This window comes from Henckelia pumila, chromosome 3 (assembly GCF_033568475.1).
Source record: "Henckelia pumila isolate YLH828 chromosome 3, ASM3356847v2, whole genome shotgun sequence".
Lineage (NCBI taxonomy): Eukaryota > Viridiplantae > Streptophyta > Magnoliopsida > Lamiales > Gesneriaceae > Henckelia > Henckelia pumila.
Genome location: NC_133122.1, coordinates 28,362,057 through 28,388,298, shown reverse-complemented (window position 1 = coordinate 28,388,298; position 26,242 = coordinate 28,362,057). Strand labels below are relative to the sequence as shown.

The following is a 26,242-nucleotide window of genomic DNA, read 5'->3' as shown; positions in this document are numbered from 1 at the left end:
ATTTTATATTGTTTTAATCTTCTCTAATTTGGTAACAGTTTGTTTTCCTACCACCAAAAATTGCTTCCTCTTCCGAAAGTGAATATGGAACTTCACTGGGGCACGGTGACTTCTTCAGTTGGGCAAAATCTATATCGATGAAAATATTTTCGCATATGCAAAGTCGATGGAATCCATTGGTGAGGATTTCATGAATATCGATATATGGTATAAATTTATTATATTGTAATTTTGTGTTTTGATTAAGGCATTATTGATTTGGGATTTTCATGTTGCTTCAAATTTTGCATATTATGGATGATTGCTTTCCACATGGTAACATAAACTCTAAAAAATTAGATTACTTAAAGAAAAGGAGAAGTGAGTATTTGCTGAAACGATTTATGATGTTCAGATTTTGTTTTTCTATGCAGATCAAATAAATCAAGATTGCATACTCAAGTCTTGGCCCAACTAAAAGTCTATCAAGTTTTTTTGGTTTTCACAATTGATCTAATATAAAAATATTTGCTACCAACTGTTATATCTAAGTAAAATTTGTTTTTTAGTGGAGATGTTAACTCAAATCCATCATTTAGTAACCATGGTATTAGCACATTACTCACGGAAGGTACTTTTGTGTTGGATTATAAGTGTTGAATTTTATGAGTTTTGTCAAAAAATATTTTCACGAATAAAATTTCTAACAATATAAGACTAGTAACATGCTAATGTTTAAATTAAAATTTAGAACATTTTCATCATGCATTATCGGATAAAACTAAAAGTAATCACTATACTTCCATCAAAAATAAATAATTCAAATATTTTGAGTCTTTATGTCAATTAACACTGTTAATGTGTTATTTTTCAGAAGAAAAAAAACATAGATACTCAAGGATGTGTATTGGATATATCTCCATTACCCTAAAAACAAACCTAATAAATTTCACGGTTTTTGGATAAAAGGCACAAAATAGTCACCAATCCATTGTTTTTTGAATTTGTACCCACGTTTATCTCAGAAAAACGTTTTCAACAGATTCATCCCGATGAATCAGGTCTTGTCTGTTTCATTGATATTTCCTTCCCAACGTTTCGCAACCACCAAGAGCACTCCATTCATTTTCACAAGCCACTCGGAAACCGTCATAATCAAGATTTCTAATCGTTTCAAGCATCACACTTTGCAGCAGTCATAATTCCAAGATTTCTAATCGTTTCAAGCATCGCACTTTGCAGCAATCATAATTCCCAGTTGGTATAATCGGGCTTCTGAAACCACGTAATCGGCCATTAACTGCCTTTCCATTTTTTGTTCTGAGGTAATCTATTATTCCAAGAATTCCGATATATTCTCTCTTTACTTTATTTAACTTTCACGAATTCTTTGCTTTTCTTTATTTGTCAATAAACATGTTGAAAAAGAATGGTGGAGGAGATGGGTGCTTACAGCTTCGTGCCTCTCGTATTTTGATTTCTAACCAAGGTCAAACATTTTTTAAAAAAAATGACTTTCAGTGTAATGCAAATCACTTGGGGAGGTTAATTTTTTAAAAAAATGTTTGACCGAATCCATTTCCCTAAATATCCCTGCTTTTATTTGTGCTTTTCTTTCATTAAATCAAAATTTTACAATTCCTCTCTTCCAATTGTTATGTGTTCTGCGCCTTATGGTTATCATCGGATTTCGCTGCTCGCCGTCTTCTCTGCTGCGAATCAGGCCTTCTACCATCCTTTCGATGGTTCTGCATCGTGTGGCTTTTATTTGGGAGTTGGAAATTTAGTTCGGGTAACGGGTTCATTCTTTGTTTTGAGTGTATATTATGCTTTATATATTTGCAGTTCTTGAAGAATAAACAGTGTTCATTAAATCTTTATAGCAAACCTTTGAATAATAAACAAATTAATGTATATTATTAATACGTGATCTTTCATGCTATATTACATTTTGATTTCTGACTTTTATGTTATCAGTAAATCGGACTTAAAATATACATTGGATGGGAAAAAAAAAAAAATTTGAGAGTTGAAATCTTAGGCTGTGCAGAAAATTAGCACCATTGAAGTCAAAGATTTGATTTTGTTTCAAATTAAACCATAATAGAAAAATACATTAAATATATTGCCTCAAAACTTATAATATATATATATATATATTAATTGAAACAATTTCACAATCCATGGTGGATCAGCCCATTGGTCTTTAGATTAAAAAAAACGAAATTAAATTAAATGAAGAACGTAAAACCATGGATACTAGATATTTCATTAGTTATGATTTGGGTGCATGATTACTCTAAACTTTGGGGTTTTTGATGAGTTCATTCAAATTTATTAAATCGTTCGGATGCATTTTTATTTAATAGCCTGATCAAGAGTAAACCATGCTCAGGTTTCATTTTTACTCCTGACTCTAATGATAATACTCTGGTCACGGGTATATAAGAACTTCCCAGATGTATCATGTATAAGAATTTCATATTTTATTACTGAAGTCGGTCAATTGTATGTCTCCCTTGCTTTACTACTTTAGGTTAAGATAAAACTGGCCAACCCAATTCATTTTGTAGTAAATTGACTGAGCTTATTAGAACCTATTTGAAATACTGGAATCTGTCATGCTATCTACGTGGATTCAGTTTGTGGGAGTGGGGATTTAAATCCAAGTGATAAGTTTGCTTTTTTTTAATGTTATTTACGCAATTTGATTGGTTCTGTTCTCATGTGTGGGATATTGGAGATTAAATATGCATTTATATTATTCAACTTCATGGTGTTCTTCAATTTTCCATTCAAATTTTATGGGCTCTTTCTCTCTTTTTTCTGTTTGCTGATTTTGGAGATGTCATTTGTGTTTGTTGGTACATTTATTTCCCATTTGAAAACCATTTTCATATCATATTCACAAAATGACCGCCAACTGTTTGATGAAATTTCCACGAAATATATATATGTATAGGTGTTTCATTATACATTATTGTTATTTGTCTACCATGAGCCATGATCACCCCATTGTAAAAGCATCCAAAGAATACACTCAAATCCATAAATGTAAGATGAGGGGAGACACCAAAGCATAAAACTCCTCCAAAAATATCACAAGAAGTGCTGCTCTGAACATTATGAAAAATGTGAGACTATGGAAAAACAATTTTCCCATAGCTAAGAGATTCAAACAGCAAGTTTGCGTGCACACATGTGCTGGCCAATAATTTTAAATTTCCATCAGGGTTGACCACTTGCAGTCTGATGCAGAATACAACAGGCACAATGATTTCCAGATAAACAAAATGATAATAATATCGGTTCCTTGAGAAATAACTATTGGAACTAAATATGCATTTAGGTGATTCAACATCAGGGTGTTCTTGAATCTTCAATTCAAAATTTATATGCTCATTTCTCCTATTTTTTCTGTTTGTTGATTTTGGATATGTCATTTGTGTTTGCTGGTAAATATATTTTTCATCTGGAAACCATTTTCATATCATATCCACGAAGTAACCGTCAACTGTTTGATGAAATTTCACACCAAAGATATATTTCTATAAGTGTTGGGCAATTTGCTCAAAAATCCCCAAATGCAAACATATTTTGCTTTGGGGTCCCTAGTCATAAAATGTGATACAAAACAATACAAGATGTGGTACAAAACCATACAAGATGTGGTACAAAATAACAAAAATTGTGGTACAAAAAAATGGCTAGGGAGTGCAGAGCAAAATATGTTTGCATTAAGGATTTTTGAGCAATTTGCACAATGTTGTTTCATTAATTCATTATTGTTATTTGTTTTGAGTTTTGTTAATTATAATCCTGCTGGATTTTTTTTTTTCTCATCAACTGAATATATGTCATTATAGCTTCAATGGCTTCTTCTCCCCCACGCACTACTGATCCTGGTAATCCGAGAGACAATCGTAGACGTCAATTAAACACGGCGCTTCAACGATTAAGAAGACAATCAATGACAGAAGAACGACGAGAAGAACTTCTTTCACGGCGCCGGTCAAATTACCACCAACAAAGATATGGGAATGAGCGCATAACATCTCCACCTTGCATGTCTCTAATGTTACTCCCAATTCGCTCGGTATCGACTTCACTATATACAAATTTAAACAAATATTTCGAGTCATTTATTAATCATTGTTTTTGGTATTTATTTTGGTTTCTATTATCATTCGATAACGTTATAATCAAACAGAAGGAGAAAATGACATTTCTCGACGACGTGAACAACAAAGGCTTTTAGAAAGGCAAAGACGACACACAATGATTAATGATGAAAGGATTACATATTTGGCACAAAGAAGAGAGGCTTATCGGAGGAGGACCCGACCTTCTACAACTTCTCACGAAGGTGAAAGATTTGTATTATATAGTTAAGGAATTTTTTTTTATATGTTTTTTTGAACTTATTAAACATTTTAGAATATTTATTTCACAAAAATTGCATTATATAATGCAATTTAAAATTGTATATTATTACAATTTCGTAGCAATATGGAATTTTTTTTTGTCAATATTTCAAAATCGTAGCAATCTGGAAATTTTCTTTAAAATCTTATTTGCTATAAAGATTAGTGATTTCTTATTTGATTAAATTAATACTTTCAAAGTCTAAATTTATGTCTTTGACCATATCTAATTATATGGTATTTTATTTTAAAAAATATATATATACGTAATTCTGAAACTGATTCCTATTTCTAATATATAATTGTGTTCATTTATAATTTAGGTGACATGTAGATTGAAAATAATTTTAAACATAATTTTATAGTTTCTTTTTAAAATATCTACAAATTATATATTTATTTTTTATTTAAAAATATATAAAAATCTTTTTGAATAATTCTTTAAATATGTTTTTCATATAAGGTACTGATGACATCATGATTCAGCAAATGTATCACGTACAACCGATACCTTATCAGAGCTTAACATCAAATTTTCTCCGTGGAAGTACAAGCACAAATTATGATCCTCAAAGTATTTCAAACAAACATTATATTAATCGATAGTAAATTTTGTATATTATGTTAAGCACATCACATATCACATACTACACATAGCTTATTATTTCTTATACAATTTTGAATTCATAAAATTCGAAAAAATTTGAATTGATTTGAAATTTTTTATAACAATCTTATCTGCATTTATAAATTGTAATTTTTTATTTTAATATTTTATACTTTTTATTTAAATATAACATTATATATTTATTTTTTATATGTTCATTTATTTAATCACATTGTATCATTTTACAACGTATTATTATTATTATTATTATTTTTAATTAAAAACATTATTAATTATTCATTTCATTTCAAAAATAACTTTAATTATTAAAAAATTCGTGGTTTTTTTTATTGCAAATAAATTAACAAACATAAATTGATAATTAGCTAACAAAATCCTTTATTTTATTATTTTTTAAACCTATGCCACAAAATATAGTTACAATTCCAACAATTATGAACCTCAAATTATTTTTGAATAATATTTTAAATATGTTTTTTATACAAGGTACTGATGACACCATGATTCAACAAATGTGTCACGTACGAACAATACCATATCCGAGTTTAACATCAAATTTTGTCCGTATAATTACAAGCACATGTCAACAACCCACAAATTATGCTTCACAAGTTATTTTAATTAATTAAAAGTACATTAATCGATAGTAAATTTTGTAGAATATGTTTAACACATCCCATAATTGACATGTCCTAATATTTCTTCTAGAATTTTGAATACGGAAGATTCAGTTGCGTATAATTATATGAGTCGATTATATTAAACACAGTACGATTAGAGATGTTCGGTATATCACAATATCTATGTTCACGTCGATATTTTTATAACAATCTTATATGCATTTACAAAATGTAATTTTATTTATTATTAATTTGTTTATACCTTTTATTTAAAGATAACATTATATTTATTTCAATATGTTAATTTATTTAATCACATCGCATAATTTTACAACGTATTAATTTTTTATTAATTAAAAAATTATTGCTTCTTTAATTGCATTTCAATAAATAACTTTAATTACTAAAAAACACGTGGTTTTTTTTTATTACAAACAAATTAACATACATAAATTTACATTGTTAAAAAAATTCCTTAATTTTATTTTTTAAACATATATCACAAAATATAGTTACAATTCCAACAATTATTTTCTTCAAATTTTTTTATGAATAATGTTTTAAATTTGTTTTCCATACAAGGTACTGATGACACCATGATTCAGCAAATGTGTCATGTACAACCAATATCATATCAGAGTTTAACATCAAATTTTGTTTGTGAAAGTACAAGCACATGTCAACAACCCACAAATTATGCTCTCAAGGTATTTCAAACATATATTATATTAATCGATATTAAATTTTGTATAATATGTTTGACACATCACATATATATGATGTACTGGATATTAATGTTTTTGTTGAATCCGATATTTTGGTGATAACAAACAACAACTCATTGTATAGGAATGTGCTGCCAACCATTGTATTTCAGGAATCTACTACAACTTCTACCGGAAGCTTGTCAACCGCCTTTGCTCTCGACCGGCTGAAGTCACAAGCCTATCGACTGGCTATCAAAACCAGCAGAGGATAAATCTCTCTACCGGAAGCTTGTCAACCGCCTTTATCTCTCGACCGGTTGAAGTCACAAGTTTATCGACTGGTTATTCAAACCAGCAGAGGACAAATATCTCTACCGGTAGAATGCCAACTGCCTATCTAGATATCTCGAGACAAGTACCTGTGACAAGATGTTCTTTGCAGGATCTTTTATTAAAAGCAAAACCGGCGTTTCAGAAGATTTGTTGACTCCTGCAAATCAAGACAACAGGTTGTACCAAAATGGCAAAAACACAGAATGACTGCAGATAAAGCATTCGACCGTTTATTCCAGTTTTGGACCCTGGAAGTTGTCTGCAGTGTACGATCCTCATGCAGAATCATCAATGCATTTATGAGCATTAAATGTGCATTCAATGCAGCATCAGAACGTTCAAAATAAAGACGTTGATGATTGACCTATATAAAGGGAAGATTGCTCAAAAAGAGAACAACAACAAGAACAACAACAAGTGATACGAGACAACGAAGAGAGACAAGCAACTCAGAAAAATTTCAATCACTTGACTAATATCAGAAGTCCTCATCTGATATACTTGAGCACACTTACAAGATCATTCATCTGCTGCTCAAATAAACCCTCGCCTACAGTTCACATATCTGATCGTCAAGGATCATCCTAGGGTTTTCAAGCCTCTCGACCGCTCTGAAGTCTGAGAAGCTCAACTCAACTATACTCAGTATTGAAGAAACTTGAAGCTGCTCTGAAAGCTTCTACCAGTCTGATAAGAACTGAGAATCTTATCTGTGTAAATCTAGGAGTTTCGGATTAGGCATTGGATAAGTCCTAAGTCTGAAGTGGGTGTATTACAAGACGTTGTAATAACCAAAGTCTTCTAGTGAATTCCTTCCTAAGTGGAAGAAGGGGAGACGTAGAAGGATTAAGCCTTCGAACTTCCATAAAATCGTGCTTTAGCATTTACTGCCATTTATCTTACATCCTGCTCATACATTGCATTATAAACTTTGCATCACTAAAACCTCTGAACTATTTCCGCACTATTTAAGTTGTTCAAAACGTTTTAGAAGTTGAGAAAACTGATTAAGTGAACTAAACCTCACTTGATCATTTTAATAAAGAAGAAGAAAAGTTTCAGAGTGTATTCACCCCCCCTCTACCCTCTGAACCGATCCCAACAAGTGGTATCAGAGCGGGTTCCTTTCTCAACTGCTGATCTGAAGTTTTCAAATCATGACTTCTTTCAACAGAATTCCTATGTTTTCTAAAGAAGAGTATGATGATTGGAAAATTCGCATGCAGGCACATCTTGCAGCACAGGATGATGACATGCTATATGTCATAACAGACGGTCCTATCAAAATTATGAAGGTCAACCCAGCTCTAGCCGATGGTGCAGGACAAATGATTGAGAAACCAAGAGCTGAGTGGACCACTGAGGACAAAAAGAAGGCCAATCTTGACAATGTGGCCCGGGACATCCTATACAAAACACTGGACAAGAATATGTTCAGCAAAATCAAGTCATGTTCCACAGCAAAGGAGATTTGGGAGAAGCTCACTCAGCTGTGTGAAGGGAATGACCAGACAAAGGAAAACAAGCTCACTCTGGCCATTCAAAAATATGACAACGCCAAAATGAAGCCAGGGGAAACCATGGCTGAATTTGATGAACGGTTCAGTAGTATCATCTGTGATCTTATTGCTTTAGGTAAAACTTATACTAACCGTGAAATTGCTGTGAAGGTTATGAGAGCTCTGCCCAAAGAATGGGAGATCAAGACAGTGGCCATGAGAGAGTCAAAAGACTTGAGCAAGGTTGAACTGCATGATCTCTTTGCAGATCTCAAAGCCTATGAGTTCGAGCTCAACATGAGAACAGAAGATGAACCATCTACTTCTCAACCAACCAAGGCATTAACCTCAACCGTGATATGTCCACCGGTCGAGGAAGCTCCAAAGAGATCAGCTGAGCAAATCAGCAATGAAGCCATGACACTCTTTGTCAAGAAATTTGGTAAATTTATGCGTAAAAACAATTCTAAATTTAAAAATTATCATAAATCGGACCATACAAACGATGGTCCTACTTGTTTTAACTGTGGAAAGCCAGGCCACTTCATTGCAGACTGCACCAAGCCTAAGAACAATGATCAGAAGCAATTCTCCGAAAGAAGAAGGGGTAAGGAGGATAAAAGGACGTTTAGAAAAGGAAGAGACCAAAGGGTTCTAGTAGCAGACGAAAGCAAAAACAAGTGGGCTGAGTCTGACTCTGACAACTCCAATACCGGAAGCTCTTCAGATGACAGCGATGATGAAAAAGTGGAATGCCTTATGGCCGACATCGAAGAAGAAGCTGAGGAGGTATTTGACTTTGGCTCACCTGAATTTACTCACAGTGATTTAGTTACTGCTTTACACGAAATGGCTAATGAATACAAAGCATTATCCAAGGAGTTCGAGGAAGTAAAGGCAGAAAGAGCTGACCTAAAAGATAAGTCAAGCAAATCAAGCTGCATGCAGCAAAAAGAGCTTGATGGTCTTAAGGTCAAGATAAGTCTGCTGGCTACTGAGAACGACACCTTGAAAAGAGTATTCCAAGCTACCTTGATTGAGAATAAAAAACTACTTGAAACCATTAAGGCTTGGAATAAATCTTCGGTAACCATTGACAAGATTCAAGAAATCCAAAGACCGATACATGATAAAACCGGTCTAGGGTTTGGAACAAATGAACAGTCTATGGAATCCTGTATTCAGTCAAGCCTGGACAAAGGCAATCTTAACAAAATAAGATTTGTCAGGTCCAGCACGATATATGAACACGATAAGTGCAGCTTTGACAAAAATCAGAAAGTATCGAACGAACGAAGCTCTAAGCATAGAGGGCTGGGATATGTGGATCCCCAGACCTCTAATCAAAGAGGAACTTGGATCAAACCAAAACCTAATGAAAGAAGAAAGGGAAACCAATCTAATTTCAAAAGGCCATGGAATGAGTCTAACTACTCTAAGAAAAGATGGTCAAAGGAGAAGCCTTACCAGTACTTTAATTGCAGGCCAGTTCAAAAGAGGTACAGGCTAACTGATGAAAATAAAAAAGGCAAGCAGCACACAGCAATCTCACAAGCACACACATTTACTGCCTATCGACCGCACAGATTTCTGGACACACACACGGGCAAACCTGTAAGGGTGTTCCAGGTGTGGGTCCCGAAAGGGCTAATCCGACCTGGACCCTACTAGATATGGGTACCAAAAGTTCTTCACTCTTTGCAGGTACTAAAAGTCCAAACGGGCGAGAAAACCACTTCTATCAAGGACACTACCTGGTATTTAGATAGCGGTTGCTCACGACACATGACAGGGAATCCAGAACTTCTAACAGAAGTGGTGTTGTGCAAAGGACCAAAGATCAGCTTTGGAGACAACTCCAAAGGTAAAACCGTGGGTAAGGGTAAGATCATCCATGGTAACATCATTATTAAAGATGTGTTACTTGTTGACAAACTATGCTATAATTTGATAAGTATTAGTCAACTATGTGACAATGATCATTCGGTCGAGTTTCACAAACACACTTGCCTCATAAAAAATGACAAAGGTGAGACTCTTATGACCGGTGTACGAGACCTAAACACCTACAAGGTAAACTGGTCTTGCTCACATATTTCTTCACCTACTTGTCTTACTGCTCATCATGATAAACATTGGTTGTGGCATAAGCGGTTAAATCATCTAAATTTTAAGTCCATTTTTAACTTGAGGAAGCATGATTTGGTTTCTGGTCTGCCCGAAGGAGATTTTATAAAAAACAAAGTTTGTCCTGCTTGTCAACTAGGAAAGCAGGTGAGAGCAACTTTTAAAAATAAAGGGTGTATGTCTTCTTCCAAATGTTTAGACTTACTTCACATGGACCTATTTGGTCCTATACCAGTAAGAAGCATAGGGGGAATGAGATATGCTCTTGTTGTTATAGATGACTTTTCTCGATTTACTTGGGTCATCTTTCTCTCTTCAAAAGATCAAACTGCACCTCACCTGATTAAGCTTTTTAAAACGCTTGCAAAATGAACAATCTACTGTGATAGATAGAATCAGGAGTGATAGAGGGACTGAATTTTTAAACACCACTCTTATGACTTATCTAGATGATCAGGGAATCAAGCATGAGTTGTCAGCTGCTAGATCCCCACAGCAAAATGGGGTGGCTGAAAGAAGGAACCGTACTTTAAAAGAAGCAGCCAGAACTATGATTGCTGATTCAAATGTTTCTCAAAGACTTTGGGCAGAAGCAGTTAACACAGCTTGCTATACTCAAAACAGATCTATGATTAATAAACGATTTAACAAAACTCCATATGAGATCTGGAATGGCACAAAACCTGATATTTCTTATTTCAAAATTTTTGGGTGCAAATGCTTTATCCACAACAATGGCAAAAACCATTTGACAGCCTTCGATGCCAAAGCAGACGAAGGAACTTTTATTGGTTACTCAGCCGTTAGCAGAGCTTATCGAGTGTTCAATCAAAGATCACTAACGGTCGAGGAAACCATTCATGTTGTTTTTGATGAATCTACTCTATGTACAGAACAAACTCAAGGGAGCATAAATGATCTGAGTCACAGACTGGAAAACACAAATCTACAGGAAGAGAGTGACAGTGATCTATATCCTCCAAAGAAGGATGATCCAGTTCCCTCTACCGGGTGTGATCAAACAAGGCCAGAAGTGGATCCACCGGTTGATAACAATCCTCCAGCCAATGATGATCCAGTAAACGAGGACGTTCATCAACCAATTGATGACAACCCTTTAGGGAATTATTTTAGGTGGAACAAAGATCATCCACCTGGGTTGGTCATAGGTGACCCTTCTGCTCCTCGAAAAACACGTGGTCAAATGATTAATGAATTCTTGCATGCCGCTTTCATATCTCAGGTAGAGCCCAAGAAAATAGATGAAGCTCTATCAGATGCCAGCTGGATTGAAGCTATGCAAGAAGAGTTGAATCAATTCACCCGCAACAATGTTTGGCATCTAGTTCCTCGACCGAAAAATCAAAATGTGATTGGAACTAGATGGGTGTTTCGTAACAAGCTCGATGAACATGGCACTGTTGTGCGTAACAAAGCTCGACTTGTTGCTCAAGGATTCAGACAAGAAGAAGGCATAGACTTTGAGGAATCTTTCGCGCCAGTTGCAAGACTAGAAGCAATCCGCATCTTTCTTGCTTATGCAGCCTTCAAGAATTTTAAAGTTTATCAAATGGATGTGAAGTCTGCATTCCTCAATGGTCTACTTCAAGAAGAGGTGTACGTTGAACAACCACCAGGTTTTGTCAATCCTACTCATCCTCAATATATCTATAAACTTGACAAAGCTCTCTATGGATTAAAACAAGCACCGCGTGCTTGGTATGACACTTTGCTAAAATTTTTACTGGAACATGATTTCCAAATTGGAACGGTCGATAAGACCCTGTTTAAATTTGTAAAAGGTGATCATGTGTTACTAGTACAAATTTATGTTGATGACATTATATTTGGGTCAACTAACCCCAAGTTGTGCTCAAAGTTCTCTAAACTGATGAAGGAGAAGTTTGAAATGAGCATGATGGGCGAGCTAAACTTCTTTCTTGGACTTCAAGTAAAGCAACTTGAAACTGGAATATTCATCAATCAGTCCAAGTATGCCAAGGAATTGGTAAAGAAGTTTGGAATGGAACAATGCTCAACTGTATCTACCCCCATGAGTACATCAATTAAGCTTGATAAAGATGAAGGGGGAATTCCGGTCGAGGTACACCTGTATCGAGGCCTTATTGGTTCACTGCTCTATTTGACTGCCAGTCGACCGGATATCATGTATTCAGTTTGTTTATGTGCTAGATTTCAAGCCGCACCTAAGCAATCTCATTTCATTGCTACCAAACGAATACTTAAATATATTAAAGGAACTACTAATGTGGGTCTTTGGTATCCCAAAGATTCAAATCTTAATCTTATTGGCTATTCAGATGCAGATTATGCAGGTTGTAGAATTGATCGCAAAAGTACAAGTGGCACATGTCAATTCCTTGGAGATAGACTAATTTCGTGGTCAAGTAAGAAGCAGACATCAATTGCTACCTCGACCGCCGAAGCAGAATACCTTGCTGCTGGCAGCTGTTGTGCTCAAATACTCTGGATTCAACAGCAGCTTAATGATTATGGGATTCGGTCGAGTGAAGCTCCAATCTACTGTGACAATACAAGTGCCATAGCCATCACTCACAATCCAGTGATGCACTCTCGGACAAAGCACATTGATGTCAGGCATCACTTTATCCGAGATCATGTCTTAAAGAAGGAAATCAGGCTGGAATACATCTCTACCGATCAGCAAGCAGCAGACATATTCACCAAGCCTCTACCGGACGCTAAGTTTTCATATTTTCGAAATATTCTTGGCTTAGTAGATTTAAGTTAGTATGCATGTGTTTAGGGGGAATGATTGTCAATATGACATTAATAGATTAGCTGTTACGTTGCCATTAATATTGGCATATCATCCGCCTTTAACTAGTCTCTGACAGGCTTCGTACTAGCAGCTTGGTGCTTTGAACCAAATGACATTAATTGGGCGCCGTGATTATGCTCTTCAAAACTTTTTGAATTTCAAAAATACTTTTCATGACATCACCCTATGGCCCATAGGTTCCTATATATACTTCTTTACACTCGTATATCAATCTTTCACCATTGCTAAAAACTTTCATATTGTATTAAACGCTCCATCGAATTACTCTCAAGCTTTTGCTTACTCTTTGCTCGAGTTCTTATCTACAGATATCATGTCGATCCAGAATACTTGCCTCGCCATCAACTTTGATTCCGTTGTTAAGGCAAACAACGCAGGAATAACTGAGGTCTTCACCATGCTTGAAGCCTCTGGACTGAAGAAATTTCTGGAATGCAGCGCCATCTGCGATTTGCCTGTTTTGAAGGAGTTCTTCGCAACCGCTCAAATCGAGCATGGGACTATCAAATGCTTGATCAAGACAGAGGTCTACTCCTTCAATCAGAAGTTCTTCGCCAGCACATTTGATCTGCCCTCCAGGGGTTTGACAAAATGCACGGATCTTCCAGATGGTAACTGCTCTTATTGGTTGAAGGAGTTCTCAACTACTGATGCTCCGATCAAACTGCCGGCCCAGAAGACATCTCTCAAAGCTCCATTCAGGCTACTGACTAATATCGTGGCCAAGAATCTTCTGGCCAAGGCTGGATCTTACGACAAGGTGACGCTGGAGAAATTTCAATACATGGCTTGTATTGCCTCCAAGATCAACATAAACTGGTCAGACATTCTGTTCAATATTCTATGTGAAATGATCAGGGGCAAAGGGCAATCCGAGGGATTTGCTTTGCAAATCTGCCACATCTTGGGCGTCCTTGGAGTGGACTTTTCCAAGACTGAGCCTCTGCATCCCACCAAATGGCTCAACAAGTCTACGATTCTCAAATTCCTGAACAAGAAAGAGACTGCGGTCGACACCTTGCCCTCAACCGCAAAGGTTATTGCTATCCCTCAACCGCTTTCAACGGTTTCGGTCGTGGCCAAACCAGTCCATACCAAAAAGTCTGCCAAGCGTCAACTGATCATCGAATCTGACTCTGAAGATGAATCACGTGAGAATGTTCCACTGATTCAAGCTTTCAGCAGGTCATCCCCTTCGGTCTCCAAAGCAGCTGTGTCATCCACGCCTGCAGGCGAGAAGAAGAGGCAGCACAAGAAGCTAAAGTCTCTTTCTGGACTTGCTCCTACCCTGCCAACGGTTGAGACTACTACCGTTGTTGCTTCTACTGCTCCTCGTCCTACAAAAGGTGTGATAATCCGGGAAGGTGCCTCATCAGCTCCTGAGGTCACTCTAGCTGATCCCAAAGACAAAGGGAAAGGTGTGATGATCTACACACCCAAGGCTCAACCAGCAGCTACGATAGAACTCAATATGATCATCTCTCACGTGCTCCGTACTGTCAAGCGTCATCTACAACGTTTTGACAGATGGCATCACTCCCGCACTCACTTGACACTCGCTCAAATATTTCCTAAATGGAAATCTTTAAACGTCATTGAGCAGAAGATGCTTCTATTTGCTGATACTGAAGACATCGTGGAGGCTCTGGGAAGAAGACATCTCATAGACTTGAAGCTTCGAGGAAGCCTGCTATCACTGCTAATTAATGAGCGTGTCAAGAATTTCAAATCCAAGAGTCCTACCGCTGCCGATGACTTTGTGATTTTGACTGGACTACAGGATAGTCTACGTCAAATCACTCAACTACTTCAGCACTTCCAAGCTCTCAACAATGTCAAAACACCAGCTTCAGCAGCCTGTTTGCAAGCTTATGTGCTGGAAGCACAAGTGATGATGAAAACCTTTCTCACTCAAGATCAGGGTGAAGAAGACGTCTATGCTCTCCCTTCTTCAGATGGGATTCTGACCGATCTCATCACTGCTGACCTCTTTCAATCATATGCTCTAAGATCGAGTGTAGCAGCATCTTCATCGGTCGACCCCTCCTCAACCGCAGTCCAAGCAGTTACTCAACCGGAAGCAGTTGTGATTGCTCACTCCTCTCCCGTGACGACCGCTCACACTTCTCCCGGTCATTCACAAGATGTTTTAGAAGTGGTTGCACAAGAGATACCTGTCACCTCTGTGACAGAGGCTCCTTGCAGTAGTGAAGCAACAGTGCCCCCAACGGAGATATCAAGCACTATTGTATCACCTGCATCTCCAGAACAGCAAGTGACTGATGCTGATCTAGCACTTCAACCGTCTCCATCTACTGAAAAGTTTATGGAAGATCTCATTATGGATGAACCAAGTGCTGATCCTGGTACTCCACCAACCATATTGGCTGCAGTCGAAACTATTACATCTCCAACTGTACCATTATTGGAAGGTCCATCGGGTAGCTCTCCAGCAAGTTCACCCGCACCACATCATCGTGAGTCTAGCCCGGTTTCACCAAGAAATGACTCAGAAGGGCAAATGATTCAGACTGATGATTCTTTAATTGAAGCCATGGCCGCAGCTCTAGATCATACCTTGATAAATCGGCTTCATGAGCTCATGCAAACGGTTAGGTCCTTCTCTCAAGACATAACAAACTCATCCTTATCGGTCGATAATTCACGCCAGACGATGATTCGGCATTTCGAGACCGTGTCTCGAGACCTTGCTCGTCTGTCCACAGAGATCACTAATCATCATCGCACTCAAATCAACACGCTCTCTACCGTCTCCGAACAAGTTATCCGATCCGAAAATCGCCTTCATAAGCAGTTGAATGATCGGATGGACACTATGCAAGCCACTCTACTTGCTCAAATCGATGCAAAAATAGACACTATGCAAGCCTGCCTTGGCACTCAACTCACTGAGGTCATCCTTCGGCTCAACCAAGGTGATGCCAAAAAGGGGGAAGAAGAGCAACGTAGAGCAGAGGCAAGAAGACGTGAAGAAGAGTCCAGAAGAAAAGAAGAAGCCGACAGAAGAAGAAGAGAAGGCGATAGGTCAGGAGGAGCCAGTTGGTTCAAAAGATGAACAACTTATCTCTTCTTTACTTATCGCAGCCGCATCTTATTTTTTTTCTGTAGGTGTAATAAAAATGCTTATTGTACTTAATGAAATTCATTCTCTCAATGAAGTTCATTTTAATGCTTTCATATTGTTCTTGGAGCACTTAAGTTTTGTCATCACCAAAAAGGGGGAAATTGTTGAATCCGATATTTTGGTGATAACAAACAACAACTCATTGTATAGGAATGTGCTGCCAACCATTGTATTTCAGGAATCTACTACAACTTCTACCGGAAGCTTGTCAACCGCCTTTCCTCTCGACCGGCTGAAGTCACAAGCCTATCGACTGGCTATCAAAACCAGCAGAGGATAAATCTCTCTACCGGAAGCTTGTCAACCGCCTTTATCTCTCGACCGGTTGAAGTCACAAGTTTATCGACTGGTTATTCAAACCAGCAGAGGACAAATATCTCTACCGGTAGAATGCCAACTGCCTATCTAGATATCTCGAGACAAGTACCTGTGACAAGATGTTCTTTGCAGGATCTTTTATTAAAAGCAGAACCGGCGTTTCAGAAGATTTGTTGACTCCTGCAAATCAAGACAACAGGTTGTACCAAAATGGCAAAAACACAGAATGACTGCAGATAAAGCATTCGACCGTTTATTCCAGTTTTGGACCCTGGAAGTTGTCTGCAGTGTACGATCCTCATGCAGAATCATCAATGCATTTATGAGCATTAAATGTGCATTCAATGCAGCATCAGAACGTTCAAAATAAAGACGTTGATGATTGACCTATATAAAGGGAAGATTGCTCAAAAAGAGAACAACAACAAGAACAACAACAAGTGATACGAGACAACGAAGAGAGACAAGCAACTCAGAAAAATTTCAATCACTTGACTAATATCAGAAGTCCTCATCTGATATACTTGAGCACACTTACAAGATCATTCATCTGCTGCTCAAATAAACCCTCGCCTACAGTTCACATATCTGATCGTCAAGGATCATCCTAGGGTTTTCAAGCCTCTCGACCGCTCTGAAGTCTGAGAAGCTCAACTCAACTATACTCAGTATTGAAGAAACTTGAAGCTGCTCTGAAAGCTTCCACCAGTCTGATAAGAACTGAGAATCTTATCTGTGTAAATCTAGGAGTTTCGGATTAGGCATTGGATAAGTCCTAAGTCTGAAGTGGGTGTATTACAAGACGTTGTAATAACCAAAGTCTTCTAGTGAATTCCTTCCTAAGTGGAAGAAGGGGAGACGTAGAAGGATTAAGCCTTCGAACTTCCATAAAATCGTGCTTTAGCATTTACTGCCATTTATCTTACATCCTGCTCATACATTGCATTATAAACTTTGCATCACTAAAACCTCTGAACTATTTCCGCACTATTTAAGTTGTTCAAAACGTTTTAGAAGTTGAGAAAACTGATTAAGTGAACTAAACCTCACTTGATCATTTTAATAAAGAAGAAGAAAAGTTTCAGAGTGTATTCACCCCCCCTCTACCCTCTGAACCGATCCCAACAGTTTTCATAACCAAATCGGTAAACCCATAAATTAAATTAAACGGTTCAATCGGACAGTCTAATCGGATTACTATTATTACATTAAAAAATAATAATAGAATATAATAATTGATATATTTCAACATTTTAAAACCTTAAATATGTATTATATAATAAAAATATATAATTACCAAAGTTCAAAAACGTTTAGATAACAAAAAAAATCTAAAATATTATCAAAATAATATTTTTAGCAATGTTAAAAACCAAATAATAGTATATCCACAAATAAAATTTTTAATATATTAAATAATTTTTTTTGAGATAGTAAAAAAATTTAAAAAATTCTATGAAAAATTACGCATAAGTTGATAAGAGCAAAGTTGTTAATGTATCTTAAGAGCAAGCAGATTTTGAGGAAAAAAATTACGTAAGATCAAAAGATTTCTTCTACAATTTTGAATTCATAAAATTCGAAAAATTTTGAATAGATCTGGAATTTTTTAATCAAGATCTTATCTGCATTTATAAATTGTAATTTTATATTTTATTATTTTATAATATTTATTTAAATATTACATTATATATTTATTTTTTATATGTTCATCTATTTAATGACATTGTATCATTTTACACCGTATTATACTTTGTATTAATTAAAAAACATAATTGTTCTTTAATTGCATTTCAATAAATAAATTTAATTACTAAAAACGTGGTTACATAAAAAAAACACAATTTATCATCACTCTACATTTTATTTAATCACTTTAATGGCATATATATATATATATTATAAAAATTTTAATTCAATACTTGAGTTGTGTATTTTCTTATATTCAAAATTTAACTCATTTTCACTTTGGCGGGATGAAATTAATAACAAGTTAAGTTATATTTTATTTTAGAAATTGAAATTATGAATGAATTTACTAAAAATCAAACAAATCGGTTATAATTTATTGTCTACAACAAAATATAGAATGAAAACAATATTGCTCTCAACAACGAAAAATTATCAATCATAATTTAATTTAAGTATCAATCTAATCAGAAACACAAAATTTTCATCACTCTACATTTTATTTAATCACTTGAATGGTCACAATATATATATATATATATATATATATATATATATATATATATATATATATGTATATGTTATAACAATTTTTTTTCAATACTTGAGTTGTGTATTTTCTTATATTCAAAATTTAACTCATTTTGACCGTTGGCGGGATGAAATTAATAACAAGTTAAGGTATATTTTATTTTAAAAATTAAAATTATGAATGAATTTAATAAAATTCTATCAAATGGGGTATAATTTATTGTTTACAACAAAATGTAGAATGAGAATAATGCTCTCAACAACGAAAAATACACAATCATTATTTTATTTAAGCATCGATCTAATCATATACACAAAATTTATCATAACTCTATATTTTATTTAATAACTTTAATGGTCACAATATATATATATATATATATATATATATATATATATATATACATAGATATATGTGTGTATTTATATTTATCTCAAAAAAAATGTGTGTATTTATATTATAAATAAACAAAATATAAAAAATATATGTAAAATCAAAAGACTTGGATTCACACATATTTATTTTCTAAATTTATTTGCATCATGTCATATATGTATATTTTACTAGATTGAGCTATATATAACTACAGGAACAAGAAATAGTGAAAGCAACATAATTGCTAATGATCGACGAGGTTCACGTCCACGTCGATATCATAATTTGGCAAGAAATGGAGAGTCAACATAATGGTCAATGGAATTTGCCCAATCCAACACATTGTCCATATTGTCAAAGCTTTGTTGTTCCATGGTGAAACATCTCAACTATGATGTAGAAATGGGCGTACCAAATTACATCTCATATGATCTCCAAATGAATTGCAAGAGCTATATAATGAGAACAATGAACATAGTAGGCATTTCAGACAGCATATTAGAGCTTATAATCATGTTTTCTCTTTCACATCGATGGAAGTCAGTATAGATGAATCTTTGGCAACCGGTTGTAATGGAATTTATACATTTCGTGCTGATGGGTCAATATATCACTCAATCGGAAGTCTTCTACCAAATGAAAATTCTAGGCCGAGGTACATGCAGATGTGGATTGTAGACACAGATCATGAAATAGACAATAGACTTGAAGAAAATCAAGGACTACGATGAGAGCTGCTAAAAAAAATACAAAACATCCTCGATCTATACAATTCATTCGTGCATGTATTTCGGCAAATTGGCAGACGTGAAGACATACCTAGCTGCAAGCTCATCATAAAGGAACAACAACCTAATCAACGTCAATACAATTTACCGACGGCATCTCAGATTGCTGCTGTTATCGTTGACAATGAATGTTCGTATAACTTGAGTAGTCGTGACATTATTATACAAGGAATTGGTGGTCATCTTATGAATATCCAAGATATCGTTGGTTATTATGATCCCCTGCAGTATCCTCTCCTTTTGCCATATGGTACGTATGGTTGGGATACAAACAGCAGAAACAACGATGGTTCCCGAGTTACATGCTTAAACTACTACGCATATATGCTACAGGTTAGCAGAATAACATACCACCCCATGCTTAATCAATAAATAAATTATTTATTAACTTCAAATATTGGTATATATATCTCTAAAGTTATGAAAACCATCCTTTTGTACTAGATACGAGAAAATTCTTCATCATTACTACTTCGCGGAGGTCGGCTCCTACAACAATACGTAGTTGACAACTACGTAAAGATTGAAACACATAGACTAAGGTGGATCCATACAAATCAAAGCAACATCCGTTCTGACCTTTATCAAGGGCTACAAGATTGTTTAAATGGGGGAGAGAACAACGCAGGTATAAAAAACTAATTTCAAACTAACATATTTTTTAAAAAAATATTTACTGCTTATGCGCTAACAAATAAATTATACAGGAAATGTTGGCCACGGAATAGTACTACCATCAACATTCGTTGGAAGCCCACGCGATATGTATCAACGATACCAAGATGCAATGACTTTGGTACAAACATATGGGAAGCCAGATTTAATGATTACAATGACATGCAATCCTAATTGGCATGAAATAAAAGAGCAACTACTTCTCGGGAAATCTCCCCAAGATCGTCCAGATTTGATTACAAGGATATTCAAAATAAAATTCGATGAATTTAAGAAAGATGTGGTGGATAGAGGAGTTCTAGGAAGAGTTCGCTCTTACTCATATGTCATCGAATATCAAAAGAGGGGACTGCCTCATGTGCACATGTTGGTTATATTTGACAACATTGATAAGGTACATACTCCAAACGACTTTGACTCAATTGTGCGTGCAGAAATACCTTTAGAAAGAGATTAACCCAGTCTATATGAAGCTATTATACACCATATGATACATGGACCGTGTGGTTTAATCAATCCTCATAGTCCATGTATGAAAGATGGTAAGTGCAAAAAGAACTTCCCAAAACCATTTGTCGCATATACTTCTCGAGGTAATGACTCATATCCTTTGTATCAGAGACGTGAAGGTATGCGAGTTGTATCTAACAACAACGATCAAGTAATCATTGATAATGGTTGGGTTGTCCCTTACAATCCGTGGCTTCTGTTGAAATATGATTGCCATATTAATGTTGAAGTATGTGGGGGTATTAAATGTGTCAAATACATATATAAATACATTCACAAAGGACCTGATCGTGTTGCGTTAGAGTTACGTAATAGACAAAATTGTGATGAAATCCAACAGTATGTGGATGGAAGGTGGATTTTCCCTCCTGAGGCACTCTGGAGAATTTATTCATTTGAATTCAGTAGGATGTATCCTTCAGTTATTCGGTTGCAAATACATTTACCAAATGAGCAGCTAATCCGTTTCAATCCAGAGCAATCATTAGGCTATATACTTGCAAATGACGACAATTCGAAGACTATGCTTACTGAATTTTTCAAAATGAATTCTAATCCTACCATGGTTGAGAAGTACTTATATCGGGAGTTTCCACAACATTATGCGTGGATACAATCTGGAAAAAAATGGACGCGTCGACGTAGTCAAAATAAATTTGTTGGAAGGATATATGTTGTTTCACCATCTGAAGAAGTTTTACCTCCGTATACTTTTGAACCATGTTAAAGGGTCAAGTTCTTTTGAGGAACTTAGAAAAGTAAATGGAATTACATGTACAATATTCAAAGAAGCAACTGAAATGAGGGGTCTTCTCCAACAAGATGATTATATTCGTCAATGCTTGCAGGAAGCATGTTCTTCTAACATGCCATCTTCATTAAGAAGGTTGTTTGTGTTCATATTGGTGTTCTGCCAATCAACAGGAGTTAGAGAACTTTGGGATGAGTTTAACCTATATATGTCTAAAGATTATGGTAGATCTATTTCAGGAAGTAGTTTATTTATCACAAATAAATTGCTTCTTGAGATACGACGATTGCTGCATCAATATAAAAAGAAATTGGATGACTTTGATTTGCCACCAATAAGTACCGACTTCTTAGGAGATTCCCCACTGCCAAGAATAATCGAGGATGAGCTCTCGATTGAAATACCTGAAGAAGATTTGAAATCTATCGAACATTTAAACGTGCATCAAAAGATGGCTTTTGATACTATAATGGAAAGTATTATGCGCAATCACTCAAACATTTTCTTCATTGATGGTCTAGGTGGGACTGGTAAAACTTTTCTTTATCGATCAATTCTGGCACAGTTATGAAAAAATGGTAAAATTGCAATTGCAGTAGCAACTTCTGGAATTGCTGCAACATTGTTACCCGGTGGTAGGACTGCACATTCACGCCTCCAAATACCTCTAAGACCATCAACACTTTGCAAGATTAACAAGCAGTCAGATCTTGCAGAGTTAATAAGACGTGCGACAACTGTGGTATGAGATGAGGCTCCAATGGCAAATCGTTATGCTTTTGAAGCTGTCAGTCAAACTTTTCAAGATATAATGGATAACCAATTGCCATTTGGAGGAAAAACTATTATTGTTGGTGGTGACTTTAGGCAAGTATTACCAGTTGTTAAACGAGAATCAATGAGAGATCAAATTGCTGCCAGCATTTCAAGGTCGTCGTTTTGGAATTCAGTGAAGATATTACACTTACAACAAAATATGAGATCTGCCCAAGATATTGAGTTCTCACAATTTCTTTTACGTGTTGGTGATGGTTTAGAAGAAAATGTAGGTGGTAATTTTATAAAGTTGCCGAATTCGATGATCATACCATGGGAAAGTGAAAATTCAATTCAACAATTGATTGATTCTGTTTTTCCAAATATGCCAGATCATGTACATGATGCAAATTACATGGTTGACATAGCTATTATCACTACAAAAAACTTAGATGTTGATGAAATCAATGAAATTCTCATTTTAAAATTTCCCGGAGAAGAAAAAATATACACATCTTGGGACTCCGTAGAAGATGATAACCACAATCTTTTCCAAGAAGAGTTTTTGAATTCTCTTTGTCCGAGTGGTTTGCCACCTCATCGAATCACATTGAAAGTAGGATGTCCAATTATGCTCTTACGAAATTTTGCACCTGAACTCGGACTCTGCAATGGAACAAGATTAATATGCCGCAATCTTGGGAGGAACTTCATAGATGCAGAAATCATAACAGGTCCTCACAAGGGTACACGATATTTTCTTCATCGAATGCCTATGAAAAGTGAAGAAAATTCATGACTGCCATTTGAACTGACACCAGACAATATCCCATAATATTAAGTTTTTCTCTTACCATAAACAAGGCACAAGGTCAAACAATACCAAATGTTGGTATTTTCCTGTGTAATCATGTGTTTAGTCATGGTCAACTGTATGTCGCACTTTCTAGAGGAGTTTCTCAAAGATCAACAAAATTTTTAGTCAAAGATGGAAAGTTACAAAATCGATCAGGGGTGTACACCAAAAACATTGTGTATAGAGACATACTGCTACCAAATTGATGTGAAAAACATGAATGTGAGATATCATTATTTCTTTTTTCTATTATCGTTAAAAAAATCTATTTACTAATTTATACAACTCATTTTTGTTTTTGAATAGCAGGCGACATAAAGCTCAAGATGCAGTTCAACACTGACGCGACAAGAAATATTCAGTTCATGCATGTGGATGCTATTACAATATATCAACAAAATGTATTGCGGTTGAATGCTATGTTGCATATGGTATATCTTAATTAATTGTTATTTTAATTCTAATTACATATAATTTTATAAATAAGTTTCATCTAACATTGACTTTGATAAATTTAAAGCCCACAAGGACGCGGATTATTGGTTTGGGCTGGAAAATCACAATTGGAATGAAGATAATTGACTTCGGACGTTTGATTTTAAAAATATTCCGAAAAATTAAGAGACATACGTAAGAAATTTTATTATACAGTCTATCTTTTTTTATTTAACGTAGAAAGTTATGATTATATATTTTTTATTTTATAGTATGAAGAGAATTGGTTGGATTGAAGGCTGGGATCTAACGAAGGTATGACAACATATACTCTTTAAGATTTTATAGATGCAGTGTGTTTAATGTCTATTTAAGTTTTACAATTTTTGATCTCGTTAATTTTAAAGAAAGGCATAGCAAAACGAAGGGAGATAGAAGAAACAAAATTGTTCAGGTACATATGCGCTTATAGTTGAAAGGAAAAAATAATAATAACCTTACTTATTATTTCATTATACTCTTGCATTTTTACCTTTATTTATATATTGACGGGAAAAAAATCAGACCTGCTAATGATATTGACATAAAAATGGTACTACATAAATTACATATTATTCTTATTAAATTTTACTTCAATGTAATATAATAAATTCTCAATCTATGATTGTTATTCCTGCAGTTTTACGAGCGTCGCAAATAAGAAGACAAGTTTTGAACAATTGATTCAAATAATTATATCTCATGTTTATGAGATATATACATTTAATAGTTTTATGTCTACCTATTATAAATAAGTGAACATTAGGGGATACAAAATGTTGCAATGTGAAGGTGAAGATGAATATTTTCTTTTTTCAATATTTTTTAAATAATGATAGATATTGAATTTAAATCATTTATTATTTTTTATGTTTACATAGTGATGGGGAATTGGTGATAATTATTTCAATATAATTATTTTTCTTAAAAAATTGTAAGTACACCGATGATTATATTTAAGTAATTACAAATCACACACAAAATTTTCATTATAAAAACATCATTGTTTCATATTAAAAGATACTTTAAACTTTAATTATCTCGCACACGCAGCGCGTGTGCCTCGGTCGCTAATAATAATAATAATAACAATAATAATAATAATAATAATAATAATAATAATAATAATAATAATAATAATAATAATAATAATAATAATAATAATAATAATAGTATTAGTTTACATTATTATCCCTCAATTTTGGTACTTGAAAATTTTTTATCCAAATTTATATATAAAAGTTATTATAAATGAAAAATCCATACAAAATTAATTAATTTATGTATATATAATAATTATTATTAATACTAATAACTCTATATATACAACATTAAATAATAATAATAAGTATTATTAATACTTATAATAATAATAATAATAATAATAATAATAATAATAATTAATAATAATAATTAGGAAATTTCATTGCATGAAAACCCATACAACATTAATTAATTGATGATGATGGTAATAATAATAATAAATACATATAATAATTATTAGTGATACTAATAATAAAAATACTATTATAAAAGTATGATTTTGAATTGCGATTTTACATTATTATCCCTCAATTTGGTACATGAAAATTTTGTATCCAAATTTATATATAAAAGGTATTATAAATTAAAAATCCACACAAAATAAATTAATTTATGTATATAATAATTATTAGTAATACTAATAACTTCATATATACAACATTAAATAATAATAATAATAATAATAATAATAATAATAATAATAATAATAATAATAATAATAATAATAATAATAATAATAATAATAATAATAATAATAATAATAAGTATTAGTTTACATTATTATCCCTCAATTTGGTACATGAAAAGTTTTTATCCAAATTTATATATTAAAGTTATTATAAATGAAAAATCCATACAAATCTAATTAATTTTTGTGTATATAATAATTATTAGTAATACTAATAACTCCATATACACAACATCAAATAATAATAAGTATTAGTAATACTTATAATAATAATAATAATTGTTATAATAATAATAATAATAATAATAATAATGAAATTTCATTGCATGAAAACCTATACAACATTAATTAATTGATGATGACGATGTTAATATTAATAATAATAATAATAATAATATATAATAATAATAATAATAATAATAATAATAATAATAATAATAATAATAATAATAATAATAATAAATACATATTTTTTCGGACGTCATTCCGGAGGATGTTGC

General features: G+C 34.1%; 2 protein-coding genes and 1 long non-coding RNA gene across 3 annotated transcripts; all 3 read left to right on the top strand.

The window, feature by feature from the left end:
- The first annotated feature begins 1,000 nt into the window (after positions 1 to 1,000).
- On the top strand, positions 1,001 to 4,415 carry LOC140893360 (uncharacterized). The gene is made up of 3 exons (XR_012153122.1): positions 1,001 to 1,304; positions 3,846 to 4,075; positions 4,190 to 4,415. It is a non-coding gene; the product is annotated as an uncharacterized lncRNA (long non-coding RNA).
- A 15,318-nt stretch (positions 4,416 to 19,733) lies between these two features.
- LOC140888338 (uncharacterized) lies at positions 19,734 to 21,900 on the top strand. Its single transcript, XM_073296019.1, has 5 exons — positions 19,734 to 19,855; positions 20,006 to 20,321; positions 20,433 to 20,616; positions 20,696 to 21,057; positions 21,283 to 21,900. The coding sequence occupies exons 1-5, from the start codon at positions 19,734 to 19,736 to the stop codon at positions 21,898 to 21,900; spliced, it is 1,602 nt and encodes a 533-aa protein (XP_073152120.1).
- Positions 21,901 to 22,684: 784 nt separating this feature from the next.
- Positions 22,685 to 23,479, top strand: LOC140888337 (uncharacterized). The gene has a single exon (XM_073296018.1). The coding sequence runs from the start codon at positions 22,685 to 22,687 to the stop codon at positions 23,477 to 23,479; it is 795 nt and encodes a 264-aa protein (XP_073152119.1).
- Positions 23,480 to 26,242: the final 2,763 nt, after the last annotated feature.

Excerpts from the sequence above, each read along its gene's own strand:
- LOC140888337 (XM_073296018.1), top strand. The coding sequence starts at position 22,685 with ATGGCAAATCGTTATGCTTTTGAAGCTGTCAGTCAAACTTTTCAAGAT.
- LOC140888338 (XM_073296019.1), top strand. The coding sequence starts at position 19,734 with ATGGAAGTCAGTATAGATGAATCTTTGGCAACCGGTTGTAATGGAATT. Across the intron at positions 20,322-20,432 it reads ACTACGCATATATGCTACAG|ATACGAGAAAATTCTTCATC; the intron begins GTTAGCAGAATA and ends CTTTTGTACTAG. Across the intron at positions 20,617-20,695 it reads TGGGGGAGAGAACAACGCAG|GAAATGTTGGCCACGGAATA; the intron begins GTATAAAAAACT and ends TAAATTATACAG.